The 20,885-nt window shown below is 36.2% G+C and overlaps 1 protein-coding gene across 6 annotated transcripts in view; it reads right to left on the reverse strand.

Annotated features, from left to right (window-relative positions):
- Positions 1–300: 300 nt before the first annotated feature.
- The window catches only part of UBXN2A (UBX domain protein 2A), a 41,108-nt gene continuing 20,523 nt past the window's right edge, over positions 301–20,885 (reverse strand). For 4 of the 6 annotated variants that reach the window (XM_060027037.1, XM_069541286.1, XM_060027035.2 and 1 more), the window contains 5 exons: positions 19,024–19,162; positions 14,644–14,750; positions 11,659–11,796; positions 10,297–10,455; positions 301–6,164 (listed from right to left, as the gene is read on the reverse strand). In XM_060027037.1, coding sequence (XP_059883020.1) covers positions 5,972–6,164; positions 10,297–10,455; positions 11,659–11,796; positions 14,644–14,750; positions 19,024–19,162 — 736 coding nt within the window. In that variant the 3' untranslated portion in view covers positions 301–5,971. Of the gene's footprint in view, positions 6,165–6,735; positions 7,815–10,296; positions 10,456–11,658; positions 11,797–14,643; positions 14,751–19,023; positions 19,163–20,885 lie in introns of those variants that run through there. The other 2 variants (XR_009521484.2, XM_060027038.2) reach the window with 2 other exon arrangements.

Here is a 20,885-nt window from a genome sequence, read left to right on the forward strand (position 1 = left end):
GTCCTTAAAAGGGAAGGGGTCACATCATATACAAAAATTAACTGAAAACCCATCACAGACCTACGTGTAAAGGCTAAAACTATAAAACTCTTAGAAGAAAGCAGGAGCATATCTTCATAATCTTGGGTTAGACAAATGTTTCTTAGATAGGATGCCACAAGCATAAGTTGGACTACATCTAAATGAAAAACTTTGTGTTGTAACCTATGCAACCAGTGAAAAGACGACCCACAGAATGGGAGGAATGTTTGCAAATCATAAGGATTTGTACTGGAATATATAAAGAACTCAAAACTAAACAGTAAAAAGACAGCCCAATTAAAAATTAGGTGGAGGATTTGAATAGATATTTCTCCAAGACAGACAAATGGACAAAAGGCACATGAAAAGATATTCATGTCATTAGGGAAATGCAAAACTACAAGATACCACTCCACTAGGAGGGCTATAATTATATAAAAAGACAGTAACAAGCGTTGGGGAGAATATGGAAAATCATACATTGCTAGTGGGCATGTAAACTGTGCAGGTGCTTTGGAGAAGTTTGGCAGTTCTTCAAAAGTTAAGTATGAAATTATATGACCCAGCATTTATTCCACTCCTGAGGATGTTAACAGAGATGAAAACATGATCACGCAACAACCTGAACACAAATGTTCATAGCAGCACTATTTTTAATAGCTAAAAAGTGGAAACAACCTAAATGTCCATCAACTAATGGCTGTTTAGGATGTTAGGAATATTCATACAATGGACTATTATTCAGCAATAAAACGACATGGATGAACCTTGAAAACATTATGTCGTGAATAAAGCCAGTCACAAAAGACCACATATTGTATGATTCCATTTACATGAAAATGTCCAAATAAATAAACCTATAGAAAGAATGTAGACTTGTGGCTGTCTAGAACTGAGGGTGGAGAAAGGCTATTAATAGGGTTTCTTTTATTTTTTATATTTATTTTTTTGCGGTACATGGGCCTTTCACTGTTGTGGCCTCACCCGTTGCAGAGCACAGGCTCCGGATGCACAGGCTTAGCGGCCATGGCTCACGGGCCCAGCCGCTCCGCGGCATGTGGGATCTTCCCGGACCGGGGCACGAACCCGTGTCCCCTGCATCGGCAGGCGGACTCTCAACCACTGCGCCACCAGGGGAAGCCCCATGGGGTTTCTTTCAGAGATAAAAATGTTCTAAAATCAGATTGTGATGGCTGCACAATCCTGTGAATATACTAAAAAAACACTGAGTTGTACACTTTAAATGGGTGAATTGTAAGGTATGTGAATTACATCTCAATAGCTTTTTTCAAAAAGGGAATGGGTATGCTTCTTCTATTGGATGAAATGATGAAATGCAAATGTGATGGCTGGTGCCAACAGGCTATCTGAAGACCTCAAGTTAACTGGTGCTGAGATCCGCAGATTAACAATACTGGAGTCATGACTTTTGATCTAGCAGCTCTGAACTGCTTCCCTCTGGACTTCTGCATGGGAAATAAAATAAAATGTATTCTGTAAGCCATTATTATTTTGGATTTCCCATTACAGCTAAATCTAACCTGAAAGTATACACTACCCAGTATAAAGCAAGTCATCCCATTTTCTATGCCTCAATTCCTTAATCTAGAAAATGGGTACCTTCAGTTTCCTTGATTGCAGCCCTAGCAAATAGTGCAAAGATAACTAGATAATGCATGTGTTAAATATTTAATTTCTTGGAAACTAAACAAACTCAAGATGAGTTTCTTTGGATAATTTACGTTTGAACACAACACTTTATACGCAATTTCAGCAGGTTTGGAAACACTTCACTCACAATACTTACACTGTGTTGCATGTACTACCACAATTTTACTTTTGAAGGGAAGTGGGCAACAGAATAAAAACAAAAAACACCTCCCTCCCTTTTTTGCACAGAAATGTAACTAAAAGGCATTTTTTTCCCTAACAGTTACTATTCTGCTTAAAGTGATGGTATATTCCTAATGCAATTTTTAAAGACAAATAGACTTCAATAAATAAAACAGGCCGACAATAATCAAGAAGCCTGTCTTTTGAAATAAAACTAAAGACTGATACACTTCAAAACATCTGAAAGGATGCACACCAATGTTATTAGTGGTTATCTCTGAATGGTGGAATAACAGGTGAGCTAAAGATCATTGTAGCATAACGGTATAATTTTCTCCAATGAATATGAATTATCTGTGCAAAAAACATACAGTTAAATCAAGTGACAAAGAGCCAAATATCAGTCTACTGAATAAGCCACTTCTATTTGAAGATTCAGTGTGATGAGCAATGTTTAAATTAAATGGTTTGTACTAAGAGTAAAGGGGTAAATCTTACTAAGGAGTCTTCATGCTAGTTCAACTAAGGACACAAAGGATGGTGTAAGAAATAAACACAACCATTGAGTTAGTATTAAAAATACCACATTTTAACACTTCTGAGTACTAAATGAAAGTAACATTGGTTAAAGTACCTGGTAAACAGAAAGTACCTAATAAATGTTTGTTGATTCTCAAACTGAATGACTTTGCCAAATAAAAATGACAAATGCATCCATATGTAACTATTTCATAACAAACAAATGTAAATTATCTCACTGATCCTTTTAATGAACAGTAAGTATTTCATCTTCAAGACGACAGTTCTTTAACCATTAGCAAGATTGCTTTCAAAATACTTTAAGGCACTGAAATAGATGCATACATAATTTCAACACAATTAAGTATAATGAAAAGTATTCTGAATGACAGAAGTATATAAAATAAATAAGATCACCTTTAGAACCTGGATAATGCATAGTAATTTAACCAATGAATTAGAATCTGTAAAATTAGATACTGCATATCACCCCCAACAATGGTTTTAAACTGATTGATGCCACTTTTGAAACAACTACTTAGGTCAAATTATATTCCACATCTAAGATGCTGGCTTTATTTTCAAGTTTGCCTTCCCTTGCTAAATTCAGTTTGTTTTCTAAAGTCAACATGTTTTGGGTATTCTACATATTTAATTAACAACTTTAGAATTTTAAACTTTAATGTAAAAAGCTTTATCAGATGGTTCTCACTTTAGAAAACCTTTAAGAATATCATCCACATTAATTAGAGTTTTCACAGTTACAAAAATGAGGGTTCTTGCTGATGACAGGTCTTTCTCTACAGAACTTCTCTCTGGGGTGTATTCTGCATGTACACACAAGAAAACCTCTAATGTGTCTTCTGGTTATTACTATAAACTGGAAAATCCACAAAGGAGGCCTTTTTATATGTACAAGAAAAATATTTCCAACAAGAAGCCCCTTTATAGAAATATATGGAGAATCAAAAATTGACTTATATTTATGCAAATGAAAATTATAAAATGCTTCATGATAGGCCTACATGAAACATTTTCTTACAGATTCTTGAAAATATATTAACAATGACTTACGTCACATCTGATTTTACCATCCCCTCATTTTTTTTAAGAATGCCATTATTTTTGTTTTACTAAAGAGATGACTCTACCACAGATGTAAACGTTACAGACAATAAATATTTTCTATTATATATCTGTTCATTTCTGAGGGTAAATGACAAAAGGAAAAGGCTCTCCTTTGTTCTCCCTCTTCTTGATAAAAAGACCTCTACCACCTAGAAGGCTGAGAGCTAGAAAAGGAAGCATTCTCAAAATGAACTTCAAACATAAGATATATCTTATAAATCTGGTCATCTAGTTATGTGTATATTTCCCTTTTGTTATCCCTGAGCCTTTAATAAAAACCTCATTTAAATGTTGCAGCCTTGTCTCAGCTGTGCTTACAGAAGATAAAGCACAGGTTTATCTCATGATTAGTTCAGAATTAAAGGGGGGGAGGACAGTCTAAGAACAAACTGGTGGACTACAATAAAATTTAAAGGTCTAACAGTCCGATTTCAGTTGAGTCTTGCACTGTCCATGATGCAGCACACAGGTTTTATTTTATTAGGGTGGAAGCTTAGTGCAGGATTTCCTGAAGACTGGTTCTCCTACTACATACCTAAGAATTACTTGGGATTAAAAATGTAGACATCTGGAACCCATCCCAAATACAATGAATTGTTAAAATGTGTGTGGTAGGTGGCAGGTAATAGGCATTCTGAAAAGCTTCCCAAGTGATTCTTACATATTAAGGCCTGAGAATCACTGCAAATCACTGCTTTATAAGACTAGCTCTTGCAAGGGTTCTGCAAGGTCAAAACTATTTTCATAATTATACTAAGACGTTATTTGCTGTTTTTCACTTTCTCATGAATGTACAGTAGCATTTACTATAGGCTACATGATGTGTGATACTGCAACAGACATACAGAAGCAGATGAGATTCCATCTGTCTTCTTTAAATCACACAGTAAAGGTATTTAGAAAAAATGAAATACAATGCCACGTTTCTCACTAAATCTTTTTAAATTTTGGAAAATAGACATTTTTCATAAATATGTTCTTTATATTAACATGTTTATTATTTTTAATGAATATTTTATAACTTTTTTATTTTAAATATATTAGTATTTATAACCCACATAAACAAAAGGTCTTGAGACCAAAAAGTTTGAGAACTGCTCTTTCCAGCAGACATCCAGCACCCTATGAACATTACTGCTGTTAGGCATGGCCACTTAGTTCCTTGGCACATTCAATGTATATTTCACTTTAAATATGATTCAATAGATCGTCTGCAAAAAGCTTCTTAAACTTATTGTCAGGCAAGGGGATTTAATCTGACAGGGAAATACTGAAGTGTAACCAGTTTTAGTTAAAAATCTAGCATGTTTTCCTTACTGACATCATAATGTAATAAATCCTTTAATATATAAATGGGCTGTGTGATGTATGAAATAGAAAACCATACTTTACATGACGCATTTAAAAAATGTTAATTAGTAACGTGACAACACTAGCATTAGATTCTATGTGAGTGGTGGCAAACAAATGGCCCGCTCCAAATGTTAACTAAGAACAAACCCCTAATTTTTTTTTTTTTTTTTTTGGCGGTACGCGGGCCTCTCACTGTTGTGGCCTCTCCCATTGCGGAGCACAGGCTCCGGACACGCAGGCTCAGCGGCCATGGCTCACGGGCCCAGCCGCTCCGCGGCATGTGGGATCTTCCTGGACCGGGGCACGAACCTGTGTCCCCTGCATCTGCAGGCGGACTCTCAACCACTGCGCCACCAGGGATGCCCCCAAACCCCTAATTTCTGAAAGAAAATAAAGTAGGGGATAAACTGCGGTTCCTAGAGAAAAAAGAATTCTTTTAAATTTATACGTTTAGAAAATGTTGAAATGTATGTCAGCAGATTGATACTGACATTATACTAAGCCACACATTTTATTCTTAAATGAAAATACATCCCAGATATTGTTGCCAAGTTAATATTTGAGTGTATCTTGCCACTAGACAATGCAAATTGGGAACACTTCTGAGGGTGAGGCATAGCTGTGGTGAAAGCAGTTCCTTTCAGCCTTTTGATTGTATCTCAGATATAAAAAAATTGCATTGATGTTTTTAACCTGCCATGTATAATTTTTTAATGTATTGCTATTTAAAAAAATCTGAGACAGCTAACATTTAAACAAATCACTGCTGTTTGGGAATGATGTTTGAATGAAAGATGCTATGAACATATTTGCTAATTTATACCGTATTAAGATTTTAAATGATATAGTTATTTAATATATCTTACGTTAAATAACTGGTATTTGAAAATAAGTCTATTTTTCTTTCTGAGTAGCCTTCTGGGAAAAGTTCATTGAATATAGTTTCCAGTCATAGTTTATTTTCCTAACTTGTACTTATTTTAAAATCTTCTCATCAGGAGGGAGTTAAATAGTGCAAAGCTCAGCAAATCTGACTTCCCCCCGATTTTGGTGTACATGTCCACTTATGACCATCATTTTTCTGGAAACCTTCCACTTAGTGTATCAAAAATCAATGTTATAAAAGTTCTTTAAAAGGTTCAGCGGTTTTTTTGAGTCTCTGAATGATTACAGCATTCTGTAAATTGGCTTCTTCCAGTGTGAGTGTTTCATCTAGTAATTTGAGGAAAGGAAGAGCTGTTGCCAGGGAAAAGGGAGGACTTCTTTGTGATCCTTGGTATTTTTCGATGAAGTCTTTGATGTGGCTTACCCTGTAAAATAGCACAAACTATTAATATAATTTTATGAAAACCTGAATTAGTTAATTTAAGGTAATAACTTGTGATGATACCTGGCTATGTTAATCCAGAATAATCAAATTATGTTGATGTAACTACTCACTTGGGCTATCTTTTAAAGGTTCACCCCTGATAATAGTCAGGAATTACTATTCCTTATCTTAGATGTGACAAGGGTATTAGAGTTACATTTTGAGTCTCTATTTTTTAGAAACACATTCTGAAATATCTACATATGAAACTATATGAAGTCTGGGATTTGCTTAACATAGTTCAGTGGGAACTGAGTGATGATGGATCATTATATCATATCTTTGCTTTTGCATATGCCTGAAAGTTTCTATAACAGAAATATCTACATATCTTGCTCTGAATGGATCAGAAATGGTCCAACCAGTAATCCTACACAGACACAGGCTGTACCTCTTCAATACCACATCAGGCTGTGCTTCAAATCTAGTTAAGATAATTCTTAAACCAGTGCACGTAGATTTTCAGTTAGTATAATAAACACTATAATGTAATATAATCACTGCAAGCTTTTTTTTTAATAACAGTGATTTTTAAAAAATTATTTATTTATTTTTGGCTGCATTTGATCTTCGTTGCTGCACGCGGGCTTTCTTTAGTTGCGGCAAGCGGGAGCTACTCTTCGTTGCAGTGCACGTGCTTCTCATTGTGGTGGCTTGTCTTTGTTACAGAGCACAGGCTCTAGGCGTGTGGGCTTCAGTAGTTGTGGCACATGGGCTCAGCAGTTGTGGCTCGCAGGCTCTAGAGTGCAGGCTCAGTAGTTGTGGTGCACAGGCTTCGTTGCTCCGCGGTATGTGGGATCTTCCCAGACCAGAGCTCGAACCCGTGTCCCCTGCATTGGCAGGTGGATTCTTAACCACTGCGCCACCAGGGAAGTCCTCCCAATCACTGCTATCTTGAAGATAGCTCAAAGTTATGTTCATGTAAGTATATGCGTGTGTATTTAGAAAGGGAAAGTACGTATACAGTTCATCGAAATTAAGATGCCACTGGGAGTTCCCTGGTGGCCTAGTGGTTAGGATGCTGGGCTTTCACTGCCATGGCCTAGGTTCAATCCCTGGTCAGGGAACTGAGATCCTGCAAGCCAGGTGGCACGGCCAAAAAAACCCCCCCGAGATGCCACTGATTCTAAGACTTGTCATTTTATATACTACTAAAATTTTTAAAAATCCAGATTATGACAAAATAGTTTCTTAAACACTTAGAATTTTTATACTTATTGAAAGAGCACTTTTAACTAATTTTCACACAAACATTCATCAAATCACTTACTTCCATAATAAGATTAGAATAAAATGGTTAAGTCATTCCTAACAGTTGAACGTTATTCAGACTCAGATCCTTCAAATCACTTCTGATTCAGTTCATTGATGTACATGTTTTTCCACATAATACTCCCTTCTGTATCATCGGGTGTGTTGATGATACAGCAGTACTTTGAAAAGTGCTCCACTACTGTCTCTGGGATGATCCTTCATTGAGCTGACACCTGTTCTGCATGCTTTGAGGCAGATGCCAAGGCAAAGACAATTGTGTCATTACTGCCATATGGCCAACAAGAAATTATAAGGATGTATCCCCATTCCAGAGATGCTAAAATGTGAAAAAATGTGCAAACAAGAATTAATGAAATATGACATCACCAAAGACAGAATTTTCCCATTCAATCAAATTCACCAATTGCTACTCTGTTAATCTGTGCAGGTTACCAACAAAATCAAGAAAATGGTCACTTGTATTTATTGGGTACCAAAAATTGGATAATGAAAGGCTAAAGCTTATGGCAAAGAATATAAATACAAAAAAACCCAATAAAGATTAAAGGAACTGGGCAGTAAAAATTAAAAATGTGTACTGTGATCTCTGCAATACTACTACAAGAATAAAGAAATGCCAATCTAAAAAGCTATGAGAGGATAAAAAATAATACTCATTAAGCTCAAAAAGAGGCAAGAAAGGAGGAATGAAGAATAAAAAGCCATGAGGTAAAGAGAAAAAAAAGAGCAAGATGGTAGCCTTAAACCTAACTAGTTCAGGATATTATAAAACATTATAAAAACTGGACTAAACATTCCAATTAAAAAACAAAGCTTGGTTAATTATCACTTAATAAATACCATTGGCCAGTCAAAGGTTTTTAAATGCTTCAAGTCATTCAGGGAAAAAAAATGGTAGGTGACTATTTGTTATTGAAAATGCCAGAAGTATTTTTCTAGACAAAGAAGTTGGGATTAAAATAGTTTATTTCCCTAAAAAGAAACAAACCTGAGTTGTAGAGAACAAACTTATGGTTACCAAGGGGGGAAGGGTAGGGTGAGACGAACTGGGAGAGTGGGATTGACATATATACACTACTATGTATAAAATAGATAATAATGAGAACCTACTGGCATACAGGCCAGATATGAGAGGGAGTTGTGGTGGCCCAGATCAGGGAATCCAAGTCCAGGTTGGGTGAAGAGGGCATCTGCACAGGAAAGCGGCCCAGCTTCCTGGTGTCAGAGTCTGACCAGCACGAGGAGTGCGCCCATGTAGAGGGAGGCAGGTGGGGACGGTTGCAGTATGAGCAGGGTTAGGAGTGTGTCCACACAGAAGAGGTGCTCAGTGCAGAGTGTCAGAAGCCAAGTTGGGTTAGGAATATAGGAGAGATGGTACACAGCAGGCTGTCTCAAGCAGAATAAAAAGAGCATTCATACAGAGGAGGGGCCAACTGCAGTGTGTCAGAACCAGAAAGAGGTGGCAAGTGACCACTCATAGGGGAGGATAGGCAGCACTGACTGCCAGAGCCCAGGAGGGCAAACAGGTCATTGGCATGATGTGATATGTCAAGAGACCCAGCAGGAAGAGGGAGGTTTCCAGGCTGGGGAGGAGGCAGCAGTAGAAGAAGGAGACTGGTTACATGTAGGAGAACTGATTAGTAAATAAATATATTGGGGGCTTTCCTGGTGGCACAGAGGTTAAGACTCTGTGCTCCCAATGAAGGGGGCCCTGGTTCAATTCCTGGTCAGGGAACTAGATCACACATGCATACCACAACTAAGAGTTCACATGCCACAACTAAGGAGCCCTCAAGCCGCAACTAAGGAGCCCGCCTGACGCAACTAAGATCCAGCACAACCAATAAATAAATAAATATTTTTAAAAAATAAATAAATATATTGAGAGTAACTGGAGCCAGGTTTCTCACTGAAGAAAGTTAAACTGAAGAAAGTGAAGAAGTTAATTATAAATATGGAAAGGGGAAAACTAGAATAAACCCTGTGGTGGTGGATTGAAATTAGAGCTATCTATGTGAACTCATGGTTTTCGCTATGCAAAGATATAGAAATACATTTGTAAATGTGTGTGTTAGTGTGTGTATATATATGCATATGTGTATGTATGTATAGACACCTGTAGCTCTTTCCACTCAGAGGGCCTGGGAATGCTGGCAATAAGTATACCTAGTAACCAGATCCTCAATACCCTTGGCCACTAAAAAGAACCAGGGCTTCTTAGAAAACGTACAGAACGAACCTGAAAAAAAATTTTGTGCCAATAAACAAGAAAATGCTCAAAGAATGATGGGAAGATGTAAAAAGTTTAAAGGAGGTCCCAGGGACTTGGAAACCTATATACAATATGTTCCTACTTTAATTAAAATGAAAAAACATTTTAAGACGAGATAAAAGACTGGAAAAATCCATCAAACTAGTAGTAGTGATTATCTCTGGGTAATGGAATTTAACTTGATTTCAATTTCTTTCAGTACTTTCCTGCATTATCATTCCTTTTCTACAATTAACAGAAAAATACACACATAATGCTAACGATCAACTTAAAAACATATTAAAAATAATGCTTTTAAAATTATGTATCTAGATAAACAGGAAAACTAATGAAATGATAATCCATAAAACAGACTGAAAATACTATATTAATGTCCAAGAATTTCCATTGTCATGAAACATTATGTTTAGAGAACTATTTATTAAGATCCTTAGTTCTTAAAAATAGCTGTTGACTGACCTGAAAAGAAGAAATACAATTAAAACTTAGGGAACAAATCAGACTAATAATGAAATGGAAGACTCACCTATGAGAAATGTTAAATTTCTGGACAATCCTTTCCCCATTGGCTAACCAGATCTGTATATTAGTGATGGGTTCCAGACTGTTTAGTGGGACAGTAGACAACTTATTTTTATTCTCAACTTCAATAGTCTTCGCTTTAGAAACAATTTTTGGTGTAGCACTAAGAAAATCCAGAAAACAAGTCAGATGCATGTTTTTCATTAAGCAGAACTTTATCATTAAACCATTACTATAAAAACTTTACAGTAAGTATAGCTTTTAGGAAGATTTTAGCTAGTCACAGCTGTTCCCTAACACATAAAGGTATTAATATCAGTTATATCCATTATACATGATGATCATAAGAATCTAATAAAATTATGCACATATAAGTAAGTTGTAAGCTTGTGGACTGTTACGCAAGTATACTTGAAGAGTATACCTATGTATTTGAATCATGCCTTACAGAACAATTTTATAGTGCTGACAGATCTATGGACTTTACCTTTACCTACTCCCCAGGTTAAAATTTCTAAAAGAAATTGTAAGTTCTCTGTAGAGAACAGTCCTTGGGTTATAAAGGAAATGAAAGGAAACAAAGTATTCCCTCATCACTCTGAAAGTCACATTGGGATATTTTTACATGTGTGGATGAATATGCATTTATATAACTTACCAATCTTGATAATTAATATATGAGAATTCATAAAAATGAAAGCAATCCTATAGTTAACCTCTTTGCATATTCTGCCACAGGCATAATTAGATAAGATGAATACTGCAAAGTTTGAAAATATTGGGCTGGTCAAAAAGGTCGTTCGGGTTTTTTGGAAGAGCTTATGAAAAACCCGAACGAACTTCTTGGCCAACCCAATAATTAAAGGCTCTGATACCGATACTAACTTTATCAGGCATTATTTCACTTTTATTACCTCAAAATTCAGATACTGATCAGAGAACACAATGCTGAAGGCATTGGTAACTATAATACAGAACCCTGTATCCAAAAGCTAGCCTATGTACTCTGTGACATTAACGGCAAAACTCAAGTGGTGGGTGCAAGGGAGAAAAAATGATTTAGCCACCCAATTTTGCCCAATATCCTCATTAAGCCAGGCACTTTTTTTTTTTTTTTTAAGCCAGGCACTTTTGATCAGACAAAACCAAAACAGCCACCATGACTTTTTAGTATAGTGCCAGCATATGTTAATTTACACTAAGGTGAATATGACTTAGAAGTTCTCATAAAAGTTAACATGAAAAATCTCATTTCCAATGGGAGAAATGATAACTCTATATATGTGGTCTACATAGTAAAATAATGACAAGCTGAATATTAGTCAAACCTCTGCTTATGGAAATTACAGATCATGAGCCTACTCACCTTCCCAGTCTGTGACCCTGTCCTGAGAAGGGCTGGAACACAGGTTTCGTTGACATACATACTTCATTTTTCTTATCTTCAACTTTAACATCGACCTCCTCTTTATCAAAAACTCCCTGTAATTCTAAAGGTAATTCTCTTGGAAAGTAAAGAAAGAAAGTGATAAAGCCCCTAATATGTTTTTTCTTTCTCTGAAAAACATACTGTGCATGTAAAAAGAATAGAAAAATATACAGAAATAAGAGGCATATATATTCTATACAATAAAAACTAAATGTATTTAAAATAATAGAGAAAAATCAAGCTCTTATTTCATTCTTTAAAATGAAAATATAGCTACATGCTGGTTCTAGAAAAACAAGACATAAAAAAATGTAAACACATGTAGACTTAAGAAAGAAAATGACAGCCCCCTCCCCCAAAAGTGACAGTCCTTATAATTCCACTCTCACTCTAATAAAAATCTTTGCAGTGTATCTCCTAAATTTTCTCTCTATATAGTAAAATTCCACATAATAATTATATTTTTTCCAAAGATGGTATCATTCTATGTACACTATTCTGTATTTTGCAAACTGCTTAAAAAAAAAAAAAAGCAATATACCACAGAAATTTTCTCATGTTAGTATATGGATATATGTCATTCATTTTTACCACATGCACAGTTATTCTGTTATAAAGTAGATCAAATGGTACAAACATAAAATACTCTTTTTATCTTTTTCTTACTGACTTGTAAGAAATATGTATATATTCCATTTACAGGATATACGAGAAACAAGTATTCCCAGTTTGGCATTTGATTTTACATAATCAAATTTATCTTTCTTATACTGCTTCTGGGATTCATGCCAACTATAGCTATATGCAACAACATGGATGAATATCCCAAAGAAATAAGTTAAGTAGACACAAAAAATAAACACATTGCATTTACACAGAGTTCAAAAAAACAGATAAAATGAAAAAATTATAAAGAAAAGCAAAAAACCATAAAGAAAAGCAAAGAACAACTTACTACTGAAGTTAGGATAGCATTACTTCTGTGATATTACTACAAATAATGTGTAATTTAATCTTATCACGAGGACGAAATTAGATAAATCTGAATTGAGAGACATTCTACATAATTTGGGCCCATAATCTTCAAGTGTCAAGGTCATTAAAAACAGACAAAAACAAAAACTGAGAAACTGTTCCCTCCTGAAGGAGACTAAAGAGACATGACATTTACAAGCAATGTGTAATTCTGAATTGGATGCTTTTGCTATAAAGGATAATATTAAGATAAAAAGTGAAACTTGAATACATTCTGAGGAATAATTGGTAATAATATTATACATCAATAGATGGTTGTATTGTGGTTACATAGGAAAATATATTTCCTTTTTAATAAAAATACAAACTGATGCCTCATCATCCTGAATACTTTACTTTAGCAACTTACTCTCAAATACTTTTAGAAAAGTTCTTTGTACCACACTTGCAACTTCTGTATTAGTTTGAAAAAGATTCCAAATTAATTATATTACATAATATAGAGCCATTTAAAATCTGTATATACGTTGTACATATACATACATAGAGACCTATATATGTGTATGTATATATTAAAAATTGGTTAGATGTAGAATACTATCAACCCTTCTGAAATAAAAACTGACCAAAATAAGTACAGGGAAGTCCTGGCAGGCGGATTCTTAACCACTGCATGACAAGGGAAGTCCCAAGATAGTCAAAATTTAAAAAAAAAAAAAAATATATATATATATATATATATATATATATATATATATTATATTGGGACTTCCCTGGTGGCACAGTGGTTAGGAATCTGCCTGCCAATGCAGAAGACACAGGTTCGAGCACTGGTCTGGGAAGATCCCACATGCCGCGGCGCAACTAAGCCTGTGCGCCACAATTACTGAGCCTGTGCTCTAGAGCCCGTGTCCACAACTACTGAGCCTGCGTGCCACAACTACTGAGCCTGAGCTCTAGAACCCGCAAGCCAAAACTACTGGGCCCGCGTGCCATAACTACTGAAGCCCGCACGCCTAGAGCTTGTGCTCTGCAACAAGAGAAGCCACCACAATGAGAAGCCCACGCACCGCAACAAAGAGTAGCCCCCAGTCACCGCAACTAGAGAAAGCTGCACACAGCAAGGAAGGCCCAATGCAGTTTAAAAAAAAAAAAAAAGACACGTAGGGCTTCCCTAGTGGCGCAGTGGTTGAGAGTCTGCCTGCCGATTCAGGGGACACGGGTTTGTGTCCTGGTCCGGGAATATCCCACATGCCGCAGAGCAGCTAGGCCTGTGAGCCATGGCTGCTGAGCCTGCGCGTCCAGAGCCTGTGCTCCACAACGGGAGAGGCCCCGTACCGCAAAAAAAAAAAAAAAAAAAAAGTGAATTAATTTAAGTCAGATTTTGGTTGGTCAGAATTCAAATTCCTGACCCTTCAAAATTACAGCTGTGGTTCTTTTAAGAAAACTCACCTTATGAAAAAATCTGAATTTATAAAAGAAAAAGTGTCTTTGAATGCATAGGAACATGTGAACAACATTAAAAGGAATCTTCTAAATGAAATATATCTAAAATATCCTTCTTGGACTTCCCTGGTGGTGCAGTGGTTAAGAATCCGCCTGCCAATGCAGGGGACACGGGTTCGAGCCCTGGTCCGGGAAGATCCCACATGCTGTGGAGCAACTAAGCCCTTGCGCCACGACTACTCAGCCTGCGCTCTAGCCTCGAGCCACAACTACTGAGCCCACGTGCCACAACTATCGAAGCCCACGAGCCTAGAGCCTGTGCTCCACAACAAGAGAAGCTACCACAATGAGAAGCCCACGCACCGCAACAAAGAGTAGCCCCCACTCTCCACAACTAGAGAAAGCCCGTGGGCAGCAATGAAGACCCAACACAGCCAAAAATAAATAAATTTAAAATAAATAAATAAATAAAATATCCCTCTATTTACAAAGATTGCTTACCCTTTTTTGATGGAGTTCAGAAACTGCTGACTTGCACCATCAGAATAACTTCTGAAATCATCATTGACTGTGAATCCATTTTTCCATAATTTTATACTTACATCTGCCTGCAAAGCAGTAAGAAACAAAATGCATCATGTAATAAATGAAATGTACTAATAAACTAAAAGTCCCTTGAAACTTTCTTCTATCAGTGTATATTTTATATATCAATCTTTTCTTTAAAATAGAGATATAACTGACATAACATTGTATTAGTCTTAGGTATACAACATAATGGTTTGATACATATATCTATTGCAAAATGATTACAGAATAAGTGTAAACATCCATCACCACACACAGCTACAAATTTTTTAAATATACCATTCTTAACAGCAAGCTTCAAATGTAAAATATCAAAAATTACAATGTACACATAAAATATGGTTAACAATGAATAATATTTTAAAATAATTCATTAATAATTTTCTTTAAGAGAGGTCATTTGCAAAAATATTCTGTGCCCTGTCTTAGAGGACACTAAAGCTTTCTGGCCAGAACAGACTTCTCAACAGTTAGAGAAGAACTTTGAAATGACTTGAACATTAGACTTTGAACATTAAGAATAATAAAGGGGGAAAAAAAAACTATGAGTAATTAATGGCTATTCCTTCAAATATAAACTATCAGTGTTACTGTTATCAATATTTAATCTCTCAACATCTTGTTGATCATCTCCTAAGAACATTATTTATTCACTCATTCAATCAAAGAAGTCACTGTAGAAATATAGAAAGGTTCAGAAATACAGTAGAATGCAGGGATGCTTCAGGCTGAACACAGAAGGACTGAAAAATCCATTTAAGAAAATAGACTATTAGAGGCCTTCCCTTGTCTCTAGCATTTATTCATTCAGCATATGTTTATTGAGTGCCTAATACGTAACAGACACTCCATTAAGATGTTAGGGAAAACAGTCACAATAATGATAGCATATATTATTAGCCTGCCTGCCTATCTATCTGTCTGTCTATGTACTTACCTGAGAGAGCACTTGTGTGTACACTTACATGTACCAAACACTGTTTAAAGTACTTTCCCTACATATATTTATTTAATCCCTAAAATCTACAGAAGATGGGTATTATTATTATTATCCTTTTTATAGATGGGAAATTAGAAACACAGATCAATTAAATTGCCCAATATTACACAGTCAGTAAGGGTGGAGCTGGGGTTGGAATCCATACTCTTAACCACTATACTATATTACCTCTTTTTTTTTACCTATAACCAAACTGCCAAGACTCTGCTCTCATGGTACTCACAGAAAAGAATGAGAACTAAAAAAATTGTACAAATGAACTTACTTACAAAACAGAAATAGAGTCACAGATGTAGGAAACAAACTTATGGTTACCAAGGGGGAAAGTGGCAGGGAGGGATAAATTGGGAGATTGGGAGTAACACATATATAAAACAGACAACTAATAAGGACCTACAGTATAGCACAGGGAATTCTACTCAATACTCTGTAATAACCTATACAGGAAAAGAATCTAAAAAAGAGTGGATATATGTATATGTGTAACTGATTCACTTCGCTGTACAGCAGAAACTAATACAACATTGTAAATCAACTATAATCCAATAAAAATTAATTTAAAAAAAAGAAAAGAAAAGAATGAGAACAGAACAAATAGGAAAAGAGCACATAAAGATACTGAGGAGGGGAATTCCCTAGCAGTCCAGTGGTTAGGACCGGTACTTTCACTGCTGAGGGCCCAGGGTTCAATCCCTGGTCAGGGAACTATCCTACAAGCTGCATGCGCCAAAAAAAAAAAAAAAAAAGAAGACACTGAGGAAAACAGAAGAAACTTAAACACAAAAATCCAAAAATGATAATTAATACACTTATATAAGAGAGGATGTTTGAAAGGGAGTAGGAGGGAATATTCAGTGAGCAAAAGAGCTCTTAGAAACTTAAAATGGAAATTAAATAAAAGGATTGAATATAAGGTTGAAGAAATATTACAATTAAAATAGAACAAAACAACGAAGAGGTGGAAAACCGGAGAAATAATAAGAGACTCAGTCCAAGAGATCCATTATTGGTGCCCGGGTCCGGGAAGATCCCACATGCCGCGGAGCGGCTGGGCCCGTGAGCCATGGCTGCTGGGCCTGCGTGTCCGGAGCCTGTGCTCCGCAACGGGAGAGGCCACAACAGTGAGAGGCCCGCGTATCGCAAAAATAATAATAATAAAAAAAATAAATAAATAAAAGGCAAATTAGAGTAAAGGGATCTCTTTAATGTCCGACTTCGAAAAGCCAGCTAGATTCTCATAATTGCTGCTGCCTTCAGTCTGCTGTGGTATGGCATTTTGATTGAAGTACATTAAAAAAAAAAAAAGCCTCAAACAGATACATAGTTGCAAAAAGCATTTTAATAGCTTTTCCAAGATACTACATCAAAATGTAGTAAGTAGTAGTATCTCAAAAGTTAGTTGAGGGCTTCCCTGGTGGCGCAGTGGTTGAGAGTCCGCCTGCTGATGCAGGGGACACAGGTTCGTGCCCCGGTCTGGGAAGATCCCACATGCCGCGGAGCGGCTAGGCCCGTGAGCCATGGCCACTGCGCCTGCGCGTCTGGAGCCTGTGCTCCGCAACGGGAGAGGCCACAACAGTGCGAGGCCCGCGTATTGCAAAAAAAAAAAAAAAAAAAAAAAAAAAAGTTAGTTGAAAACATCACACGGTAACACATATGTAGAATCTAAAAAACTGATACAAGTGAATATATTTACAAAACAGAAACAGACTCATAGATATAGAAAACAAACTTATGGCTACTGAAGGGGAAAGGTGGGGTGAGGGATAAATTAGGAGTTTGGGATTAACAGATAAACACTACTACATATAAAACAGATAAACAACAAGGGCCTCCTGCATAGCACAGGGAACTTATATTCACTAACTCGTAATAACCTATAATGAAAAAGAATATATATTACACATATTTTATATTATATATATCATATATATATTTTATGTACATTATATATATTATATATATTATATATATATAAAAAAACTGAATCACTTTACTGTACATCTGAAACTAACACAACTTTTTTCTTTTTTTGGCCACGCTGTGTGGCTTGTGGGATCTTAGCTCCCCAGTGAGGGACTGAACCTGTGCCCTCAGCAGGGAAAGTTCAGAGTCCTAACTACTGGACAGCCAGGGAATTTCCTAACACAACATTTTAAATCAACTGTACTTCAATTTAAAAAAAAAAAAGTTGAGGGACTTCCCTGGTAGCACAGTGGTTAAGAATTCGCCTGCCAATGCAGGGGACACAGGTTCGATCCCTGGTCTGGGAAGATCCCACATGCCGCGGAGAAACTAAGCCCGTGTGCCACAACTACAGAGCCTGCACTCTAGAGCCTGCAAGCCACAGCTACTGAGCCCATGTGCCACAACTACTGAAGACTGTGCGCCTAGAGCCTGTGCTCCGCAACAAGAGAAGCCATCGCAATGAGAAGTATGCACACTGCAACGAAGAGTAGCCCTCGCTCGCCGCAACTAGAGAAAGCCCACGTGCAACAACGAAGACCCAACGCAACCAAAAATAAATAAATAAAAAATAAATAAATTTATTCAAAAAAAAAAATTTAGTTGAGAATCTGAACATGGAATCTGAAACTTAAAGGTACATTTATTAATATGACAATAATCCTATCAGAAATATCTTTTAAGTTTTGGGAAGCTGTCAAGTGCATGATGGCAGATTATCAAAATTCTTACTTTCATGTAAAAAAGTTGATAAAATCATATCTTATCATTTGCAACAAATACTGTAAGTTGTTTCCCTTGAAGTGTCAGACTTACTTCATACATTTTGAGAAAATGTCTGCAGAATATCCAAGACTGAATAACTAGTTGTCTGTAAATCACTTTCATGTAAAAACAGTACACCATGAAAAAGCAGACTGTTCAGCTTGTATCTCAAGCAATGATACTTTTCCTTAAGATACTTCTGTATACTGTAGAAATGTTTTACATACACTTCATATTTTATCACATAGAATATTTGTAAGATGTGTATTAAAGAGTTGGGATTTAATGAAATGTGTAAATTTTACTGCTTCATCAAGGAAATTTTTAATTGAAACGAGTGTTTTTTCCCCCTGCAAGTTCAAGGAAAGAATATGGTGTACAGAGTAGTGTCACTACCTCAATTCCTCCTAAGGTGCCAGTTTTGCCTACCATCGCTTTTGCAGTATCAGTGCAAACTCAACACAGTGAAAAAAATAATATCTTACTATTATTATGAAAACAGTTTTGACCTCTAAAGGGCCATATTTTGAGAAGCACTGGGAAAGAAAAAATTTATGGACACTTACCTGTTTCTTTTGTTCAGTGGGAGACAAACATTTGGCACCAACCTTCTGAGCTTCCTCAAAAAGGCTGTCAACAAAATATTCACAATTTGTTTGTTGATTATCACTAAGAGGTTGGTGGTCAGATCCTGTTTCACAAACCCTATACACACACAAAAAAAAGAAAAATAAGCACTATTAACCACTAATTCTCTAAAAATTTACACAAATTGTTCTAGTTAAAGGATCTAGAGCTGACACACTACCTCCACGCCTGCAGTTGAGACTCTCTTCTGAATTAACATAGTAGATAAGTGGCCTCGGCAAGTCATTAACACTTGCGGTCCAGAGCAGGGTTTTCTCAACTTCAGTCCATTGATATTTGGGGAGGGTTAATTCTTTGTTGGGCAGGCTGTCCTGTACACTGTAGGAAGTTTAGCAGCACCTGTGGCCGTTAACCACTAGAGGCCAGTAGCATGGACATCCCCCAACCCCCCAGTGTTATAATAATAAAAAACATCTTTAGACAACGCCAGATGGCCTCTGGGGGTGGGATGGGCAAAACTGCACCAGGTTGAAAACCACTGGTCCAGAGTAAAAAAACAACGTGTTCTTTGTAAAGCTCTCAAAATGGCTTTAAAGGGGGTTACTATGTACTTTTTGGTAACACAAAGCACTCTTGAAACTAAAGGTAGTAAGGTGTGAGGAACAGTCATAATCATAGTTTTGCTCCTTTGCACACTTCAGAATGAAATTTCCCACTCAAGACTTTCATCTGTAGTGGTTTAATACTCTACTGGGTTTTTTTTTTCCTTTCTTTCTTTTTAAATTGAGGTACAACTGACATACAACATTATTTTAGTTTCAGATATACAATATAATAATTCAATGCTTGTATGTACTGAAAAATAATCACCACAATGTCTAGTTAATTGTTAACATCCATCACCATGCATAGTTACAGAATTTTTTCCTTGTGATAAGAACTTTCAAGATTTACTCTCTTGGCAACTTTCAGATGTGCAGTACAGTGTTATTAACTAAAGTCTCCATGATGTACATTATATCCCATGACTTATTTATTCTATAACTGGAAGTCTGTACCTTTTGACCACCTTCCTCCATTTTGCCCACCCCAGCTACTGTTTTTGTATGTGTATGTGTGCTTATATTTTGTCATATAAGAAATATTACCTAAGAGTTTGTTTGATAAAAGGATGGTTTCTGGTTGATCTTTTCTAAAGTCACATAGAAAATTCATAAATGTACTGAGAGATAATTTCTCAGATTTCTCAGATAAGAATCAACACTTTTATAGTGCTTACACTGTGCCAGGATCTGCAAGGCAGATATTTTTATCCACATTTTATAGATAAGGAAAATGAGTCACAAAGAGGTTAAGTTACATGTTAGAGATTACACAGCTAGTAAGTGGCAGAAACAGAATTCAAACCCTGTTAATCTGTCTTCCAAGTCTATGCTCCTAGCCATGATACATTATAAAGCCTCTCTTAATAGCTAATATTTATTAAGCATTTATTAATACATGTTAGGAACTTTTCTAAGCGCTTTCAATGTGTTTACTCTTTCAATCTTCACAGTGACCTAAAAGGCACGTATTGGTTTGTTTGTGTTTTTTTAACATCTTTATTGGAGTATAATTGCTTTACAATGGTGTGTTAGTTTCTGCTTTATAACAAAGTGAATCAGTTATACATATACATATGTTCCCATATCTCTTCCCTCTTGCGTCTCCCTCCCTCCCACCCTCCCTAGCACATATGGTTTTTATCCTCATTTACTAGGTAAAGAAAAAGCTTAAGCAATTTGCCAAAGATGACAAAGCTATTGGTAGGCAGAGCTGGAAACTGAACTCAGGCTTCTAA

The sequence above is a fragment of the Delphinus delphis genome, chromosome 12, assembly GCF_949987515.2.
Source record: "Delphinus delphis chromosome 12, mDelDel1.2, whole genome shotgun sequence".
Lineage (NCBI taxonomy): Eukaryota > Metazoa > Chordata > Mammalia > Artiodactyla > Delphinidae > Delphinus > Delphinus delphis.